This window comes from Lissotriton helveticus, chromosome 6, assembly GCF_964261635.1.
Source record: "Lissotriton helveticus chromosome 6, aLisHel1.1, whole genome shotgun sequence".
In the NCBI taxonomy this organism is placed as follows: domain Eukaryota; kingdom Metazoa; phylum Chordata; class Amphibia; order Caudata; family Salamandridae; genus Lissotriton; species Lissotriton helveticus.
In genome coordinates this window covers 2064650238-2064671984 of record NC_136067.1, presented here as the reverse complement: position 1 = coordinate 2064671984, position 21747 = coordinate 2064650238, and the positions used below count along the sequence as shown (strand labels likewise).

The 21747-nt window shown below is 41.0% G+C and overlaps 1 protein-coding gene across 1 annotated transcript in view; it reads left to right on the top strand.

Annotated features, from left to right (window-relative positions):
- Positions 1-21747, top strand: part of LOC144762993 (uncharacterized) — a 110283-nt gene that overhangs the window by 66603 nt on the left and 21933 nt on the right. The window contains exon 6 of the mRNA XM_078648306.1: positions 19849-19989. Within this exon, the coding sequence (XP_078504432.1) occupies positions 19849-19989 (141 nt within the window). The remainder of the gene's footprint in view (positions 1-19848; positions 19990-21747) is intronic.

Genomic DNA, 21747 nt, shown 5'->3' with positions numbered 1-21747 from the left:
GGTATTTTCTCTGACCTCTACTGGTCGTTTTCTAACATAGAGGCAGTTGAACAGAAAAAAAGTCTGTAAGCGGAAGCAGACAAGTCCCAGAGCCGATCTCCATAGCCCACAAAGTACATACACACATAAGTATATACTAAAGTATATATAAGAAGTCTTGAATGCTGAACCTAAAAATAGTATCTTTGCCTTGAGTTGAGTTTGTAATTGGGCAACCATTGTATGTTTTCTATAGATAGCTGTGTCGCCATATGGATAGACTAATAAAACACATTTGTATTACGCATGTGAGAGGCCTTGCACCAAATGCCAAGGCAGTGTGATAGGATTCTCATGAAGTGTTCTGTGTCAGCAGGGTCGGTGTTCTTGTGAAAACCAGTCCAAGCATCACAAATGTAAAATGTGTGTCCAACATTAATGTGGCAAAGTGAAGGCAACTTTAGGAAAAGATTTTTGTGTATGCAAGAATGGTATTATTCCCTTCCGGGCCTATCTCAGGTAAATGACATAACTACTTCACTCATTTTTTGTGTGATTTACCCTGACAACTAATACCCCCATTTTTTTTAATCAAGGCTGCCAGCTTGTACATCAATGCTACCTTCTAAGGACCACTTTCACAAAAACTGCATTAGCATATTTTATTAGACTCCCTGCCAATAATTATAGACTATCTTTTTTGTAAACATGGGGGCATCCATTGTAGAGAAAAAAGTTCGGTACTGAGTCTAACAACGTTAACGTTCACCAACACTAGGCAGTTCCAGAATGATCCTTTGTAGATGTCTGCTTATGTTTTGAGACCTGTTCTGATAACGTTCACCAGATGGACTCTTTAACTGGACCTAGCAATGCCTCAGCTAAACTGGTTTCGTTATCTGATTGCATAACTGACCTGCATTGCACTTCTCCCTTCTAAGATGACATTAGAACAAATGCTCAGGCATTGCTCCAATGAGTGCTACTAACTGTTTCCCTATTGTAATTACAATTATACCAATAACCCAAAGTGCTAGATTTCCTAATCTGTTTCTCTATTTGAGTATCAATAAGGCTAAGGAAATTCACCAGCATTGACTTTTTGCAAAGAATGCTGCAATATGAAGCACAAAGTGCGCTGAAATATGCATGAATTTTCTTGTCATCTGTTAACATTTTCATTCCAAGCTGGGCTTGAAGGGCTGAGCCCAGGAAGGTATGTATACTGTGGTATTCTGTATTTTCCTGTACATCTTTGTGCCTTAAGAACATCCCTGTGTTGCTGCAGTGAAATTGTGTGTTGGAACGTATTACTTGTTGCTAGGATGTGATTCAGATTGTTCAGGGTTCCAGTTCTGGTATTAGCTGACGTTGCTGTAGCTGGCTGGGTTCTGTGATGTCTTTAAGATAATGAATCTATTACCTCAACTGATGAGTCTGTGAAGCCTCCTTCAAGTGGAACTTAACATTGGCGATGAGCAAAGAGCCTGTGGTCCCCCTCCTTGAAAATCACAACGCCGTTAGACATCCACTCAGATTAAAACATTTCCGTGTGCAGGTTGGTCACAAGAAACCATTGAAAACCCCAGATTTCTAGGGGGTTTCTACTTCTTTAGAGGTAATTTACACAATTTGGGAAATGTTTTAATCTGAGTGGATGTCTAACGGCATTGTGAAGTCAGAACTGTGCACTTCTGGCATGTGGTCTGACTAGTAAATGCCTTTTAAAGAACCTTGGGGCATATTACCAAGGGCAATATTGCCGCTTTAGCGGGAAAAATTCCCGCTAAAACGGCGATAATTTTATCGCCCTATTCCCTAGCTGTCGCTAACACCCGTTAGCGACAGCTAATAGGCGATAGCGGGCATTTAGGTGCCCACTCTGCATGTCAGCGATGATTATCGCTAATGACATGCAGAGTGGGCGTGCCAAGATGTTATCAACTGGAAACAGTCGCTAACATCGCTATCCCCTATTACCAACTTTTGGAAATAATGGCGCTAAGCGCGATTATCTCCAAAAGCTAACGCCTGCCCAGAGCAGTTCTTAGCCATGTTATCCAATAGTAGGTGGATAACATGGCTAAGAGCATTTGCTCGCTAATGCATGAATATCGCTGACTTTTCTGCGATATTCATGCATTTTGGCCGATTTTTATCGCTTAGGAGATAAATCTTGATAATATCAAGGCTCCTAAGCGATAAAAATCGTCGGAGCGCGGCGATATTTAAATGCCCGCTAACCAAGCTTAGCGATAATTATTGCTATAGCTTGGTAATATGCCCCCTTGTGTGTGAGCACGACTGCCTGCGTCCACTTATGTGACAGGTCATTAGGCCTGTGTCCCTTTGCGGTGTGCACACCTGTGTGTGACTACTGTTGTCTTAACATGCTTCCTTGGTCACTAAGCAACTGGCCAATGCTTTGGTGGCTGCACACCAGTGTGTATATGATTGCCATTGTGTGCTTCCTTGGTTGCCAGGCAACAGACTAACGCTTTGTCAGGAGCCATGAGCTGTGTGCCTAAATAGGAGTCAGACGACAAAACAAAGGGACGCTACAGGGCATGAATCAGTGTGATTAGCTGTGTTTACCTTTCAACCCGCACTGCATACGTGTGGTGTTTATTATTTTCGTTTTATTCCCCTTAATGTACTCCGGTTTCAGTTTGTGGGAAATTGACGTGGTGGAGGATATCATTGATTTTTATCTTATGCCGAGGAAGGTAGAAAAAATAAAAAAAAGATCTGCTTTTTTGTTAAAAATAAAAGAGGCTGGTTCAACATTGCAGTCTACTTAATATTTCATCTGTTCATCAGTTGCATGTCTTTGTGCAAAGATGTACCATTGATTCTTGTACGTTCTTGTTCCTTGAGGATTCCTTAACTGCATACATTTGGAATTTTTTAAATATATTTTCTTACAGGTTTTCCCTTTTTGTGTATCAAGCCGGACACCAGTGCTTCTTCTAAGGTTCTTTGATACTAAGGGACAGATGTATCAAGCTATTTTTTTTTCGCAAATGCTGCGAATCGCAAAAATGCAGCGTTTGCGACAAAAAAATAGAAGTTTCTGATGTATGTAATTTTTTGCATTGCAAAATAAGAAATCGCAAAAAAAACGCAGAATATTCTGCGAATCTTAAGAAAAAAGTACATACATCGCCTTTTGCGATTACCTATTTGCGAAACGCTAAATATCGCAAATAAGAAATCGCAAAAGGGAACAATGATACATCTGCCCCTAAGTTATAAGGGGCATCCCACTTTCTACTATAATTCTGCGCTTGTTTGAATAATAAAATTTTCCTTCAATATGCAAAATATGACAGCACCGCCATTTTTCCTTATGTCACCTGGTGAACCTCCTATACAATTGCAAAAATGGTGTAATGTTTTTAAACATTATGCAAGGCTGTGTGGCACGTCTGTTAGTGTAGAACAAATGTGCCTCTTCTGCTGCAGTGCCTTGGACCTCAACATCAAGAGGTATTTGAGCATCTACACAGTTTATTTTACAGTGATACTGCTAACTTAAATGAATACAAGATCCGCTTAAAAAACTTGATTTGCACCAGCTTCCCAAGCTGAGGCTGTTTTAGAAAGTTATCCTTTTTAGAGGAGAATGCAACGTCAAGTGGAATTTGTAGAGCAATACATCACTGAATTCTACAGGTTAGCTGCTACCCGTAAGTTTGATACAGCTAATAAGGAACGACTGAGATATCAGTTCATGTTGGAGTGTACATTAGACAAAGCCAGAGGAAGCATGTGGCAAAAAGACAACCCTTCTTTCAAAGAGGTGTTGACGAATAACAAAACACATGAGGGCGTGTGTGGAGGTCATTCGTAAAGAGACCTTTAAATCAGACAAAGGTGAATCTTCAGTGGTTAAACTAGTCCAAGAGAATTCTGTTGAGTTCCTCCATTCTCTGGCCGCTGGAATCTCCGTACGTCGGAAGAATGGAAGGAACCATGTGGTGTTTGGGTTCTTTGGAGCAGTTGGAAAAGGAGTTTTCCTGAAGACGGATCATTTTCTTTAGACTTGTTGACTACAATAAATACTACTTGAAATCATCGTACCTGCGTCTGCACTTCTCTACACTGGCAATGGGCTGCCAGTCAACAAGACATCCACGCGTGCAGTGTTTGCTGCCAATGATTTGTCTGTCCATGCTGATTCCTGGAAGTGCTGGAGACTACACCTTTCATTCCTGCTGATTATGGACAACTTTCCTAAATGTTGGTAAGGCACAAGGGCGGATTCATATGGAAAGTCATAAACTTTGTGCCATTGTGCCTGAATTAATCTACCCTCCAAACCGCCATTGCTGCTATGCGCGAGTGCCCCTCGCTGAATGCTAGCATTCCATCTCCATTCTTCTTCCAAGTGCGGTTCACGGTGATCCGGAAACCACGTCCATATGTCATGCGCGTAACGTCATCACGCAGATGCTCAGAGGCCATCTTCAAATCAGGCATTACTCCATAGCCTCCAACAGTTTTGTTAGTCAGGCATTCAGTTTGTCTGTGCTGATCTCAGTGATCTGCACACCTTTTCCAAATCAAATATTTACAGGCATTCCATTGCCTGGAACGAATTTAAAGCATTTTTGGCCACACATATGGTGCCAATTTTGGTGATCTGCTCACCCATTTCTTATTTAACTATTTACAAGAGCTAATCTGGGTGATCCGCACACCACTCATTTGAATTTAATTGGAATTCAATTCATTTTCTTCAATTGAATTTCATATCTGACACATATATTCTTTAATAATAAAAAAAGAGGTGAACATAATTTTACAGTTTCACAGAGCATCATTTTAGTTCATCACCAATGTTCCAATCTATTTCTCCACCAGCACCTTTTCTACCCAATCCTGCTTCTCCAGAAATTGACTTGGAAAAATGGAAAGAAGGATTTGAAGCTTATCTCCAAGTTCTTGATGGAGAATCTTTTACTTGTAAAATTAAATATGCTGTTTTACGACATTGTGTAGGTAATGAAGGCCGCAATATATTAAAACATATTCCTAAAGAAATTGTTATTCTTGGTAATGGTGAAGGTGACAGTGTAGTGGTTGAATATGCTACTGCCATCAGAGCATTAGACAATCATTTTAAAGTTTGCAAAAATGTAACTTTGGAAAGACATAAGTTCTATAAGAGTGTTCAACTACAAGGTGAATCTGCTGCAATATACATTGGTGCTTTGCGCATTCTTGCTTCTTCTTGTGAATACAAAGCTTTCGAAGAGGAAATGATCAAAGACCAGTTAGTCGAAAAGACCAACAACAAAAAGGCTCAAGAGGCGCTTCTCTAAAAACCTGACCTGACTTTACAAAAGGCTTTAGACATCGCTACTAGGTTTGAAAGCACTTCTTCATACATGGAGAAAATGTCTTTAACAGACAGCCATAGCCAAAAAGTGTTTGCAGTTAAATCAAAATATAAGAGGTCTAATGATCTAAACATTAAACCAGATAAAAAAAGTAGTAACACTACGTCAGGGAAAGTACCAATGTGTTACAGATGTGGCAGTACTAATCACCTTGCTAATGCCATATCGTGCCCAGCAATTAATAAAATATTTGTCAAGTGTTCCAAAAAAGGACACTTTGCTTCTGTCTGCAACTCAGAAAGAAGCGCACCATTCAAGAAAGTACACAATGTTGAATCTTTAACAGAAGAACATTTTTCATCCAGCGAAGAAGATGAAATCCTCTTTATTGTGCACATGGATTGTTTCAATGGTATTTGGGGTGTTATTCCTCAAGGTCTGAAAAGACCTCTGTGTACAATTGTGGTGAATGGTGTAAATGTACAAATGTTGGCAGATTCTGGGTCTCCATTCACTTTCATAAGCGAATCACTCTGGAAAAAATCCTTTCCAAAGCAAACTCTCAAGTTGTCTTGTGTACATCCCATTGGTTATGGTGAAAAAAATATTCATGTAGTTGGTGAATTTAATGCTGAGTTTGTATTCAGGGATAGAACATCCAAAGGCATTGTATATGTAGAAAAGGATGAAGCATGTCTTCTCCAGTGGGGAGACCAAGGTAATCTTGGTATCATACTTGATCTCAATAACATACAACAGGTAATGTTGAAGAAAGATTTCTTCCAAGTTCACACTGTCCAACCAACCTCTTGGGATGTGTCATATCCAGAAGTGTTTAAAAAAGGGTTGGGTATTTTCAATGGATTCAAACACATGATTAAATTATCAAGTGATGCTCAACCTGTGATACACAAGTTAAGGAAGGTGCCCCTAGATCCGCAATCTGACTTAAAGAAAGAATTGGATAGATTGTGTTCAAGTGATGTAATCAAACCTATTGAATGTTCTGATTGGGTGTCTCCTGTGATTCTGGCTTAAAAGACCAATGGTAATATGCGCATGTGTGTAGATTTACATGATCTAAATAAGAATATATGGATTGATCAGCATCCCCTGCCTAACATAACACAGATGATATCTACTCTCAAAGGTGCCAAGTTCTTCAGTTTATTTGACATGTCATTTGCATATCATCAAATTGAATTACATGCTGAATCAAGGCTCCTAACTGCTTTCATGACTCCTGAGGGCCTTTTCCAATTTAAGCGTATGCCCTTTGGCCTGGCATCAGCGTCTGCTGTCTTTCAGAGACTGGTTGAGAGTATGTTCAAAGGTATGCCTGGGGTAATGGCCTTTCAAGACGATGTTTTGGTGTGTGGCGAAGATCAAGGTCAGCACAATAACAGATTGTGCCAGGTGTTATCTTTGTTAAAATCAAAGAGCGTCACCCTTGGCATTGCTAATGTAAACTTAATTGCACTACTGTGGATTACTTAGGATACATGTTATCTGTTGATGGTGTGCAACCCAAATACAGCCTGGTTAAGGCCATTGAAGATTTCAGAATCCCAAGTGACTAAGATCAATTAAGGTCTTTTATGGCCCTCATTTAATTTTATTCCCATTTTATTCCCAATTGTGCATTTAAAACTTACAACATTAGATTTCTTCTCAAGAAAAACGTTTGTTTTTCTTGGAATGATGCATGCACTAAGGAATTTATTTTAATCAAACATGAAGTAGCCCATGCTATTCCCCATAAAGCATTTGATCCTTGTAACAAAACCATAATTATGACTGATGCCAACCAAAAAGGTGCAGATGCAGTCCTGTTGCAAAATAGAGATGGCAAAGATGAAGTGATTGCATTTGCCTCGAGGAGTTTGCATTGAGCTGAACCTTCTTACTATGTGATTGAGCGAGAAACTCTTGCATGTTGGTGGGGCCTCACTCATTTCAGGCATTACTAGTATGGTTCAAATTTGGTGGTACAGGTCGACCAAAAACCACTTATCGACCTGTTCACTACTAAAGGGGGAGGGAAAGGTACCCCTAGAATTGCGAAATGGCAACACAACTTTAGCATTGAGTTTGTACCACGAAAAAGGAATCTACTTGCTGATTGCTTATCTAGCTTGCCTTCTGACAACAACAAGTTTGTTGAAGCAAAGGATGCTCATGGTGATTTCGAATTGGTGTGTTGTGTTATTGATCAATCTGAGGATGTAATTTCCGAGAGGGAGTGGAGAGAAGCTTCTGAATGTGATCAGGAATTTAAGGAACGGTCTGTTATATAGATCATCCCTATTAGTTGTTCCTGAAGCCATGAGGAACATGGTTCTTACGTTAGCTCATGAAGGCCACATAGGTATGCTTGTCATGAAAAGAAGGGTAAGAGAACATTTTTGGTGGCCGGCCTTAGACAGAGAGGTGGAGCATTTTGTTAGGGATTGCATGGAATGTACCATCAGTTGCAAATCACAAGTAACCTGCCCTTCTCCTATTGAAGCCATAGACGTTCCTGACAAACCCTGGTTTACGATTGCTATTGACATTATTGGCCCTTTGTATTTATCTGCCAATTTACCTGAGTATGGCATTGTTCTCATTGATTTTCACAGGCGTTAGCCAGAAATCAAGTGAGTAAGAACTGATGATTCCACCTGTATCATTAAATTACTCAAATCACATTTTTGTTGGAGAGGGTGTTCCTGAGGAACACCTCACTGATAATGGTTCCAATTTGTTTCAATTCAATTAGAACATTTTCTACGTTCTGTTGATATTAAACATGTTAAAACCTAACTTTATCATCCAAGAAGCAATGGCCTAGTGGAACGTTTTAGCAGGGTCATTAAACAGAATGTGCAGTTAGCAAAAGCCAGTGGTTTGAATTGTAAGACAGAAATTGAAAAACTTCTTTGGGCCGTTCGCACGACTTAAAACTCCGATACTAGTGTGTCTCTCTTTGTCTTATTAAGAGGTGGCATTCCTTGCTCTAAACTTTTGAGAAGATGGATGGGTGATAAAGAGTTTGTTGCGTCCAAGGATAAGGTTGATGATGTAAGCAGGAAACGTGTTGTGGCACAAAACAAATATGACCAGACACAGTCCAGACCTGTTTCCAAGCAATTGAATGTTTGTGTGGGGGATATGGTGAGAGTGAAGTGTTATAGGATTTTACCCAAAGGGGAGTCCACATTTTCTGTTCTTAAGAAAGTGGTAACGGTTAACAAAGGCACTGTCAAATTAGATGATGGTAGGTGGCAAAACAAGGGGAAGATTGCCGTGTCTATAACGAGTTTGGGTTCACAACCAAACAAAACTCTTTGTGCTGATGTTAATAATGACACTAATTCCCCTTTCCCTTCCCCGTCTTCCAGGATCATCAAGTTTCATGATTATATTTTGAAATTACTTTTATGATGTATCTGTTATGATAAATTTGGTCTTTACTCTTTGTACATATTTGTTATTTCATTCCAAGTTGGATTGTTCATTGTTAGGGGGAAAGATATGTTGGGTTCCTCCATTCTCTGGAAATCTGGAATCTCTGTACGTCGGGAGAATGGAAGGAACCTTGTGGTGTTGTTTTTTGGGGGAGAAGTTGGAAAAGGATTTTGCCTGAAGACGGGTCATTTTCTTTAGTCTTGTTGACTACAATAAATACTACTTGAAATCATCATACCTGCGTCTGCACTTCCCTACAAAATCTTTCAGTAAGAAGGTTCTAGTGAAGTTAAAACATTTTAGTAAAGTGAAAACTTTTCTCTGTAGTTGCTTTCTGTATGGCAATATGGGTGACCTGGCTAACAAAACAAATTTCCCTGCCAGGAAGGTTATGTGTAAAAAGTGTGGTCATAAGGTTCACTTTTCCAAGTGTTTGCAAGTTGAACAAAAATGGAAAAAATATAAGGGAAATAGACTGCGAGTATGAAAATCACATTTGACTCAGGTACTGAGGTAACACTTATTCCCAAGATCTTTTAAGATCAGAATTTGAAAGGAAAGGTAAAATTGTGACGGCCTGACATTAAATCCAATGGCTATGGTGGTGAACCTATAGAGTTACTTGGTTATTTTCGGGGCACCATGAGTTCAAGGACAGAGTCATACCAGGGAAAATGTGCATCTCAATGTAGGGAGAGTCTCTCATCAGTTGGTTTTACCAGCATGTCTTGTACCTACCTCTATGTGGATCCCAGCAAGAATCCCTGTGTGTGTGTTAAGGATGTGCTTTCTGTCAGAGTGTATCTTGGGGTGGATCTGAGTGGGTGAAGGTATTTCAAGAAGAATTGTCAGACAAATTGGGCTTTTTTAAAATTAATTTACATTTTACCTTACAACCAAAAGTAAGGAATGAGATGATATGAAAGCTTAATTGGATACATTAGTCAAATATGGCATAACAGAGGTGGTGGAAGCCACGGAGTGGGTCGCTCTGGTTGTTATGGTCCGGATGGCCAATGGTGAAGTCAGGTTTTGCATTGACTTGAGAGATCAACAAAGTGGTGGTTGTTGATCATTATCCCCTACCCAAAGTTAGTGAGATGTTGTGTTCTCTCAATGGAGCTAACCTTATTCCTTCTCTTGACCTGATGTCAGCCTATCATCAAGTAAAACAACATCCCTCATACCAAGTGCTTACAACTTTTATTACACCCTTTGGCATCTTTACATTTTTAAGGATGCCTTTTGAATTAATCTCTGCTGCTGTGGTTTTCCAAAATGCAATGGAGAAGGTTTTGGAGGGTATGGATGGAATACAAATATACCAGGAAAATGTTTTCATTGATGGGTCTAATCTGGATGAACATCACGTCAGGTTTTGTGAGGTATTGATTAGACTACAAAACAGTGGCCTCATGCTGAAATTAGAAAAGTGTAAACACACTCTCTGTGAAATTGAATACTTGGGCCACATTGCAACTGGTACTGGCATTTAATCAAAGAAAGGTTTAGTGGAGATAATCAAGAATGTCCACTCACCGAAGAACAAGGAAGAGCTGGTGAAGTTTCTCAGCATGGCTGAGTTTTAAAACACATTTGTCCCGCAATTTCCTGAAAATACAGCAGGTATGCACAGCCTACTAAAAAAAGAGAAAGAGTTTAGATGGTATGACATCTGTGAAAAAAGATTTTGAATGTATTAAAGCAAATCTGGATAACGCGGTGTGTTTGAGCTGTTTTCAAACTAGTGATGAAACATGTGTGATGACTGATGTGAGTTCTATAATGTTGGTGCTGTTTCAATTCAGATATAAAAAGGGGAACACAGTACAATATTGTTAATCTCTAGAAGTTTTAGAGGAGCGGAACTCAATTACTCAGTTATTGAGAAAGAGGCGTTGGCCATTTTCTGGGCTGTAAGGAAGTTGAGGAAAGGTTCCACGTGGGCAAAATTTTATAATCAAAACTGATCAGAAACCCCTCAAGGAAGCATTTTTTTAAAATGGGCAGATTTAATTTCTCATGGAATACTTAAATGGGTTGTAGCTGTCCAGGAGTTTGAATTTGACATGACATGCATCCCAGGTGCCAGCAACCTTTTGGCAGATTGTTTTTCTAGGTTAGGTGACAATGCTGATGTAACTTCTGATGATCCAGAAGAAATCTTGAGATGTAATGTTATCTTTAGTGGCGAATAATTTGATGAGGAAATACATTTGTGTCTCATTACAGACAGTGTCATATAGGAAGAGGAGAGGAGAAAGGAATTCGAGGATGATTCCGTTCTTCAGACAGTCATGAGGATGATTAGAGATGGTTGGTGTGATAAGAGCAAGTGCAATGTGAATATTAAAGGGTATTGGCAGGTTAGAGAAGAATTGTCCATGGTTAGAGGCTTGGTAATGAGGGGAAGTAAACTAGTGCCCCCCTAATGAATTAAGAAGAAGGTTGGTTGAGAATGCTCATGCCAGTCATATGGGGATAGCTAAATCCAAGGAAAGAGTTAGAACAGCTAACAGGTGGCCAACAATGAATGTGATGATTGAAGGGGAAGTAAGACATTGTGTACATTGTACACACAGCGATAAGGTGTTGAAATACATGACACAACCCATGGTTGTGAAAGAGCAAGCTACTGGTCCTTGGGTAGACATAGCACTTGACACTTTGGGCCCTGTAAAGATCAAGACTTGTGACAGAAATGTTGTCATCTGTATTGACATGTTTTCTCATTTGTCTAGTGTAATGATGCCGTTTTTAGAGGAGTTGTTTGAGAAAGAAGGTTTCCTTGCAACTCTGCTATGGACAATGGAGTGCAGTTCGCACAAATTTGATGGACGAGTTTCATAAGGCAAGGGGTGTACGACATGGGAAAGCTGAACTCTATCATCCCAAATGTAACAATGTTGTAGAGAGCTTCATAGAAGTGCTAAAAGAATGCCTGCAGTAGGCAGTTGCAAATATTGAGAACTGGGAGAGTGAGCTTAGGAAAAAAGTATATGAGGGAGATATTATCAAGTACAGGCGATACATTATCGCCGCTTTTATCGGCAGGAAACTGCTGATAAAGAGGCGATAATGGCCTTGATAATATGTTCTATGAATTCCAATCGAAGCCTATGTAAGATGTGTTCACATCTAACATGGGCTTCGATTGAAATTCATAGAGCATATTATCAAGGCCATTATCGCCTCTTTATCGGCAGTTTCCTGCCGATAAAAGCGGCGATAATGTATCGCCTGTCCTTGATAATATGCCCCTGAGTTCCATATAACTCCGCACTCATCAACAGGGATAACTCAGTTTCATATATTCAGTGGCAGGATTCCCAACAATGAAGTGGAAATGAGTAGAGGATGGTGGTAAATGAACAGTTGGACATGGTTGAAGGCTGGTGTAAAAGAGAGAAGGAGAAAATGATGAGGAGGATGTGTCTGTATGATGCACACAAATCGATGAAGGATACTGCTGTAAGGGGAAAAATTAAATCCCCCAAAAAAGGGCAATGGAGTTTCTCATCCCTTGAAGATAATCAAGGTGTTCAAAAATGCTGTCTGGACAAGTGATCATAAAGTCTGGAATCTTAACAGAATGGCCAAATTTCACCCTGTGGAAGATGCCTTAGCAATCGCAGGTCCTAGTAATGCTCAGTTGGGCAATATGGAATCAAAGGAGTATTCAGAAGTGAGACAGCAACATAAAAAGGGCTCCTTTATGCCTCAAAGACTGTGTTTAAAAATGTAGGTGCAAGTAACTCTTTCGCTTTTGTAGATCTCATGATTCCTTTTATATTTTAGCTATGTTTTTTATTTTGTTACAGTGGGTTTAAGTTCTCTTGCTTGCTAATATAGGGCAGGGGGAGGAGTGGTATTCTATATTTACCTGTACATCTTTGTGCCTTAATAACATCCCTGTGTTCCTGCAGTGACATCATGTATTGGAATTTATTGTTAATTGCTAGGATGTCATTCAGATTGATCTTGCTATAGCTGGCTGGGGTCTCTGACGTCTTCAACGTAATAAACCTCTTATCTCAACCGATGAGTCTCTGAAGTGGAACTTAACATATACCTGTGCTACTCTACATAGTGAAGGTGGTACTGCACTTTGTTGTTTGAAAGTAGTGTACATTCTTTTATGGAAAATATATCTATCAAATACAATTTCACATCAGCTTAGGTCCTTGATTACTTTTTTAAAAATAACATTTTCTTTCATATAACTTGCCATATGGATAATGTCCAGCGTAGTGCAACTGTTTAAAATGTTCAAATGATAAACAAGGAATAATTATGTAGAATCCTGTTGTCTAGGTAGGATCTATTAATGGGGCTGGATGAAGACCTTCTGCAGTGATTACAATGGGAAGAAAAATATATATGTAATACATTTATTTTTTTCATTTAAATATGTTTATTTACTACGCTGGACTTTGTTTTTTATCTTTGACCAGGAATTTGAATTGCCTCTTAGAGAAAATACAAGGAAAATATAGATACTGGCATGTCATGTGTACCTTTAGTATTTCATTTGAAAAAGTCTCCCTCCTTAACTATTTGAAACCATATGTGTCACAAGAGAACATGGGTCAAGTAAAAAAAAAAATGACAGAAACATTGAGATAACTGCACTGTATAAAATGTAGGGGGCGCACGGGTTGGACCAAAATCTGGTGCGGTAGATTTGAGTATATACAAAGATGGAAAAACATATTTTAAGTAGCATGAAAGAAATTGTTCTCCTTCTAGACATTATTTTTGATTGAGGTAAGAGGAACTGGAGGTGCAGGAAGTTAAATAGTTTTTATCAAGAACTCACAATGTGGTCCATGGTAAAACGGGGAGGCAGAAGTTAGGAATGGACTTTCCACAGGTAAGTAGATGCTCTTGAAATAATCTTGGTATGTATCATGCATGGATGTTAATTCCATGAATAACAATATTCTTCAGCCGCGTTGAGCCACTTTCTTTCCTGTTGTGGACACCGGGACTACAGGAACCAGGAGCCTGTCTGCCTGCACAATCGCCCCTACCTGTGCTGCATCTAGAGGGGTCTAGAAAAGACCATGCCGCTCCCGCCTCGTGGGAGTCACGTTGAGCCACTTTCTTTCCTGTTGTGGACACCGACACTACAGGAACCAGGAGCCTGCCTGCCTGCACAATCGCCCCCACCTGTGCTGCATCTAGCGGGGGCTAGAAAAGGGCTCGCCGCTCCAGTTTCACGGGACGCGTGCGGGCGCGTGCCGGGCAAAGCCCGGATCAAGGGCGGGCCCGTTTGAGCCCGTTAGAGACTGTGAGAGGCTGGGCTGTGCCCCCTCTCTTGGTTCTTCAATTGAAACATCTACCGTCGTCTCCCAGTAAGTGATTATTTGTCATACCTAATACTCGTTCTACATCCTATACTTAACTGTGAGAAGCAATGGCAACACGTGAGGAGCGGACAAGGAAAAATGCTGGAGTGGGCTATGTGGCAGGAACATTAGACCAGTTTATTACAAGGGCATCATCTGTTTTAGCCCACGAGATTGCGATTACTGAACGCAGACTCTCGGTGGACCCTATATTTTCGAAGAGGTCGTCACTGGGGGGTTAATGAATGCTCGCTTGCCGCTGAATGCCCTCCAGTCCCCCCAGTTCCCTGCCTTGCAGCTGTTGAGCCCAGGTCTGCAACGGAATGACTCCTTGAGTATTATTAAGGAGCAAGAGGTCGCAGGCCCTTCATTGGTTAGGGATGAAGCACTGGAAATGCACCCAAATAATACTGTACTAGGCACTGCCCTGGTTCGTAACCAATCCGCCAACTCTAAACAATATGAGCAGGGTGCAATCTTGAAAAGGAAGAGAGGAGGAGCCCACCAGAAAGGGAAGAACTCCAAGGCATCTAAGCGGAGCAAACCGGGTGAAAGCCGGGTGAAAGCCCAAATGTGGACCCCGAAATGGAGGCTCCATCCCCACCGCCCGTAGTGATAAACGACCAGAACCCAGAAAAGAGGACTACTGGACTCACAAAAATTGATGATCAATACTGGTTAAAAATAGGCGCCCTATTAGAAACATCCTTGGAACCTATATTTACGAGACTTCGGATAGTTGAGAATAAGCTTGTGCAGCTTGAGTCCTCACTAAGCAACGTTGCTGATGACACCAAGAATAATCTAGTGGATGATGTACAGGGTACAAATGCTACGAGGGAAGGAGGTGGTAGGGTGGCCAAGGGCACCCATTTAGTTGTAACTACTGGCATTGGTCCTCGACCAATGCCACCTCCTACCAACGATAAGAGGACAGAAACAACTAATAAAGGAAAATCAACGGCTGTAAAGCCACTGGGTGGGGGCCTGAGGAAAGTTAAGGTGGTAGAAAGTCCCTACCAACATATTGACCTTCCCCCAGAGTGTACTCCCTATGTTACCGTTCTGACTGGTGTCCCAGAACTTAAGCAAGGGAAACATACGAGCAGCAAAAAAATTAGACAATACACTGGCTAAACACTAACAGACCGCTTCCTCCCCGGGCGCATTTAAGGATATTATTTGTAAGAAGGGTGACCTGGGTAGGAGCGAAGCAGAAAAACATACCAGGAGATGGTATTGTTATCAATTTCAATTATCCGAGGGCTGTTTTGCATGTTTGTGGGGGTGCATTGGCAAATCCGCAAACCCTCATACAGGCAAGGGACCTGAGGTATTTCTACACACCTCTAGACACTTTTTTGAATCAAGGGAATTATGAGTATGTGGAAGATAGGAGGGCACAATCAGTAAGGAAGAACATTTGCTCAATTAGGGAAAATGGTGTCCAACTGCCAGAAGTCCCCCTCTATAACAGATGCAGTGCACTGGATTCAGTAGACTGACTGGCCACGGTTAATATTCACCAAGTTTTAAGTATGAGCAAACAGAAAAGTATTAATGTACTACCACACGGAGATGGAGAAGAGCCACTTAGACCCATGTGTGTAGTGGGGGGCAATAAGGTAACAGTGCCCAGACTGGGACATAATGTCAGGGATCATGGTGATGTAATTTGTTTAAAGACAAGTGCCGATATTAGTAGAGAAACTGCTTGTTATGCTATTGAAACCCGCAGATTACTCCCGAATATAGTAATTTATTGATTACAGCCGGAATTGACAAATTCGAGACTGCCGGTAAATCTAGAAACTCAGTGTGCACTAGCATAGTTAACTCGTCAACTGAGGGATTGGGTGGGCCACCAGTACAATCATCCACTGGTGGCTCAAGAATATTATCCTGGAATATTGTGGGGATTGTTTCCAAACTTGATCAAGCAGATTGGGGGGAATACATCGATTCCCATGAAATATGTGTGTTCCAGGAAACCTGGGCGGTAGAACCACAACTTAGGGCAGGCTTTGTGGCTTATTGTGAGGGGGCTGTTAAGGGTCCCATAGGGAGATCGCCAGGGGGCCTTTGTATCTGGGTTGCCTCACATTTAGGATGCAAGGTCAAACGAGTAGAGACACATTCTCTAGATATAACATGCATCCTCTTGTCCCATAAGAACTTGCAAAAACTTGCCATTGTAAATGTTTATTCCCGACCGGTTCGGTATGGTGGGACATCTCCAACGATAGTCAGTCTGTCAAATCTTTTAGATAGACTGGCAGGAAATTTAAAATTCATAATCTGTGGTGATATCAATTGCCATTTCGAGCCATTAAATGGAGTAATGCATACAATTACTGGCGAAGAGGATTCTAGCTGGTCAATCCCCCCTCCCAACATGTATTTTACTAATCGATGGACTCTGCTAGCCCTACAGATAACCTCCCTGACCTTGAGTTTCTCACTGAGGGCCTGTAATGGCCGTCTTCCCAGTGATAATCCTGGGCGACTGACCTTTAAGAGGTCTGGTCAGACCACGGTTATCGACTATATTATGATCAGTGTGGAGCTATGGCACAATGTGGTTGACTTCGCTGTAGGAGAAAGATGTGAGAGTGACATCAACCCTATAGTCATGGTCTGGGACTTCCAGTGGCCTGGATCAAGAGGAGTTAGCGATGAGGCGTTCCAAAATAAACTTGCGACTGTAGAGGGAGGGAGGCGGATCAGATGGATTAAGGTAAAACAATCTGAGGAATTATTGTCTAAAATATATGCCAGTGTTATCTCAGTATTAGCGAGAACTAGTGATATAGTTGGAAGACTAACATATTCCGGGTTCGATAGTGAACTAGGAGTGCTCCATCAAGAACTGACTGAGGCCCTGGCTGTTTTTTTTTTTAAGAGTGGCTCCAACAATCATAAATCTGATGGTGCTGGGAAATCACGGTACACGAAAGCTTGTAGGGTAGCGAAACAAACCCTCCTGACCGAATTGAATGGAGCCGATGTCTCCGCATTTGAGAGTCTAGGACGGCATACAAGAGTATTCTCTTAAATGCAAAAATTGAATGGGAAACAGGAAGATGGCAAGAGATTAAGATGGCCCTTGATCAAAAAGATAGTAAAAGTTTTTGGAATTTGGTCCACCATGGGAAAGTGGAAGGTAGAACCACACTTGACCCTAATATCGATGAAGGTGCCTGGCTCTCGTACTTTAAGGACCTGTATTCCTGTTCCCCCTCTGACCCAAATCTTAATAACACTTCACTTTGTAATTTTAATCTCCAAAGTCTATGTGATGCTATGGGAGAGTTGGCATCTGCCTTGACCAAAGTACAGCCTAATAAAGCCCCAGGATTAGATTAAATTTCGGGAGATCTATTTAAGAATGAGCAACTAATTTGGGCCCCATATCTTCTAGCACTATTTATTGCACTTACGTGGGCAGGTGCTGAGATTGTCCCAATCTACAAGAAAGGTTCCCCACTGGAACCGTCAAATTATAGGCGGTATTAGCCTTATTGACTTTCCTCAGAAACTGTATGGGAGGTTGCTGTTAGGGAGATTGCAGGAATGGATGGAAGACCAAGACATACTCACTCCATTACAAGCGGGTTTTAGGGACAAGATGTCTACGGTGGATCAGTTGTTTAGATTGCAGCTGATCCACTGGAAGCATGTGGTCCTTGAACAGGGGAGTCTATATCTCATTTTTGTTGACTTAAAGTCAGTGTTTGACATGGTTGATCGAGACCAGTTATGGAACATCCTATCAACCATGGGGGTCCCATCTTACCTCTGTATGCAACTGCAACTCCTCTATGAGGGCACTTATGCCAGGGTGAGATATGGAAAAGATGCACGATTGACGGCCCCCTTTTCTGTTGATAAGGGGGTTCGGCAGGGCTGTGTACTTGCGCCAACCCTCTTTTCACTCTTCCCTAATGGCCTTGTGGACGATTTGTACCGTGCAAAACATCTGGATTCCCCAAAAATAGGTTAGCGCAAGTTTCCTGCATTAATGTTTGCGGATGATACCCTGCTCCTCTCAAAGACATCTATGGGGATGCAGCGAGTATTAAGGGAATTTATCTAATTCTGCAAAAAGAGGAAACTTCTAGTTAACATCAGTAAAGCAAAATATATGGTGTTTAACGCCAAATCTTCTACTTATCCTCACCCCGTAATGGATGATATCCCGTTGGAACGAGTTCACATCTTTGAATACCTGGGACTGACTTTAAATGATAAAATGTCTTGGGCTCCCCAAATTGAGAAGGCAAATTTGAGGCTTGCTCAAACAGTAGGTATTTTAAGGAAAGTGCGTAACGGTTGTGCACTGAAGGTAATCAGCCCAATTCAGCGGCCATGTATGGGGCGGAACTCTGGGCCATAGTAAGATCAATTCATTGACGACAACTGAAAATAAATACCTTAGAAGTATCAGTGGTCCCGCTTAGGATGGACTTGGGTATCCTCCCAGTAGCGGACTTAATTTCGAGCCGACCGTTGTTATACTGGCGTCGGCTATGGAGTACAGCTGAATCGAGCCTCTACAGGGAGGAACTCAAGTCACTCCTATTGTTTTTTTTTTTTGCAGAGTTTTATATAGCGCGAACTGGACCCGAACCGAATCAGGTATCAGAGTGCTTTACATAGCACCAGTTACGTTACATGAGGACACACTTTCATTTTTTTAAATTTTGTTTTAGGCATGGGGAGATGAAGTGATTTGCCCAGAATCACAGGAGGTTTTTGGCGTTGTTACCGAGACTCGAACCCAGGTCCCCAGGTCCGAGGTCGAGCGCCTTAGCCGTTAGGCCAACCCCTCTCCAGGAGCTGTGGGAAATATACCTTGGCTGTCCTTTGTGAGAGATTCCTTTCGTGCCATTGGCAGGGAGGACTTATGGGTTTCTCCGGAGGAGGCATGTTTAGCTTCCCCCAAAAAAATCTTATTTAAACAGCTGAAAGATTATAAATTGTCGAGCTTAAACCAAGTGGTCACTATTACAAGCTTGACCCACGGGTTTTAGAATTTTAAATCACACTACTGTTTTGTACAGGTTTTGGACACAATACATCCTCCGTTTACCAGGAGGCTCTTCCTCCAATTTAGATATGGCACCCTCCCACCGTTCGCAATAACAAATAAGTGGTTTGATGAGGCCGGTTTCCTTTGCCCTGGTTGCCATGTGGAGGAGGAAACTGAAATCCATGTGGTCTTCTTTTGCCTGGCTTACAAATGGGCTAGGAGAAAATGGATTATACAACTGTGTAGGAATTTGGGTATAAGGGATTACACCGTTACATTCAGAATTTTAAAATCTGACACGGACCCATTGTTTGTGATTGCAATCTCTAAATTCCTCCAGGCAATGTGGCTGAAACAAAGGTACCTCCTAGAAATTGACATTTAGTCTCAGGATTGTGTCCTCTAGTAGTATCATTCTGGAGTGTTTATTAATTTTCTTAATGTGTTTTACATTAATTTATTTTTTTAAGATAATTGGGATTTAAATTGAAAACTGTTTTAATTTGTGATTACCATTGGCACTTTTGCACTACATTGCAAATCTAAAGTCATTACCGGATTTTAAGTCATATATGTATTAATTTACACTGTGTTATTCTTCTTTTTAATCTGTATGCTTTTATGACTGCAAAAGTCGAAATAAAGTTATTATGATGATGAATATTCTTCATTACTCTAATATTGTTTCCAGTCAAACCTGGAATGTGTCCAGCTATCCTGGCCAAGTGCAAGCTTCCCCTGGATAAACCGGAGTGCCAGGATGATAAAGACTGTCCACTAAACAGGAAATGCTGTGAACTGTGTGGAAATAAGTGTCAGGAGGCAGTGCCTGGTAAGGGTACCATTTATACTTCAGATTTATTTAATGTGTAGTAAGATATGTAGTAAGTAAGATATTTGAGATGATTAAGTGTTATTATGACTGCTATGATTTCTCGTGGTGTAAAGTTATATATTATGTAAGGATATAACTACTGCATTGAGAAAGGGCGAGTTATAGTTACTGTAGTGTGGTGAGTGTGTGTCAAGACTGTGTATGGAGGAGCGTGTTGTATAGTAATTTGAAGGTGGTACATAAATTATAAATGTAAGTAATCACTTTTGACTTGTAAATTAGAAATGTAAGTTATAACTATACCTTTAGAATTATAATTCCTAACATTTGTAAGTTTAAGTTGGGTTTGTATAGAGTGATGAAATGACGTTTTCCTAACTATAACTTTCCTTCAACCTTTTTTTAAATTAAATGTAAATGGTTTTTATTCTTTAATACATGTGTGTTTTAAATCGTGGTGTCACATGTCATTCAGTTGAGTGTTGTTAAGTGGAGTGTGGTAGGGTAACGTGAAGGACAGTATCATTGAGTATAGCCTTTGGAATGTCTAGTGTTGTACAGGGGAATAGAGTGGAGTAGAGTGGAGTGGCGTAGAGTGGACTATGGTATAGTGCATTGAAGCCCAGTGGAATACCGTAAAGTGGAATGGCATACAGTGTAATGGGGTAGAGCAGAGTGGCGTAGAGTCGAATGGAGTAGAGTGCCATCCAGTGGATTGGTGTAGAGATGAGTGGCATAAAGTGGTGAGGTAAAGTGTATACTGCATTGGTGTACAGTGAAGTGGTGTATAGTTGAATAAGATACACTGCAGTGGCGTAGAGTGGATTGGCATATAGTGGAGTGGCATAGAGTGAAGTGGCGTACAGTGTAATTGGAGTGCCGTGCAGTGGTATAAGCATACATTGGAGTAGCATAGATTGCAGTGGTGTCCAGTAGAGTGGGTAGACTGGAGTGGCATAGAGCAGAGTGGCATGGAGAGGAACATCATAGAGTCTAATTATATAGAGTGCAGTGATGTTCAGTGGATTCGTGTAGAGTGGTGTGGCATAAAGTTAAGTGAGATACACTGGAAGAGGGTACAATAGAGTGCCGTGCAGTGGAGTGGAGTAGACTATAATGGCATAAAGTGGAATAGTGTAGAGTGGAGTGGTGTACAGTAGAGTTGTGAAGAGTGTAATAGCATACAGTGGGGTAGAGTGGCGTGCCATACAGCAGAGTGATGTATAACGGAATGCCCAAGAAAGGAGTGGCATAAAATGATCTGGCATAGTGTAGAATAGCATAGAGTCATGTGTGTAGATTGGAGTTCATTACAATGGAGTGGGATAGAGTGTAGTTGTGTATAGCATAATAGGGTAGAGTGGAGTGGCATGGAGTATAATGTTGTACTGTTTAATTGTGTAGAATTTAGTGGCTTAGAGTAGAGTGCCATAGAGTGGAGCAGCATACAGTGAAGTAGCATAAAGTAGAGCTGTGTAGAGTGGAATAGCGTTCACTGTAATAGCGTAAACTGGAGTGGCATAGAGTGTTTTAGTGGACAGTCAAGTGGTGCCAGTGAAATACCATACAGCAAATTGAAGTACGGTTAGTGGCATTCAGTGGAGTAGTATGCAGTGGAGTGGTGTAGAACGGAGTGGCTTAGAGTGGAATGGCATAGAATAGAGTGGTTTATAGTGGACTTTAGTAAAGCAGAATAGCATAGAGTGGAATAGCGTACTGTGGACTACCATGCAGTGGAGTGGCATACAGTATACT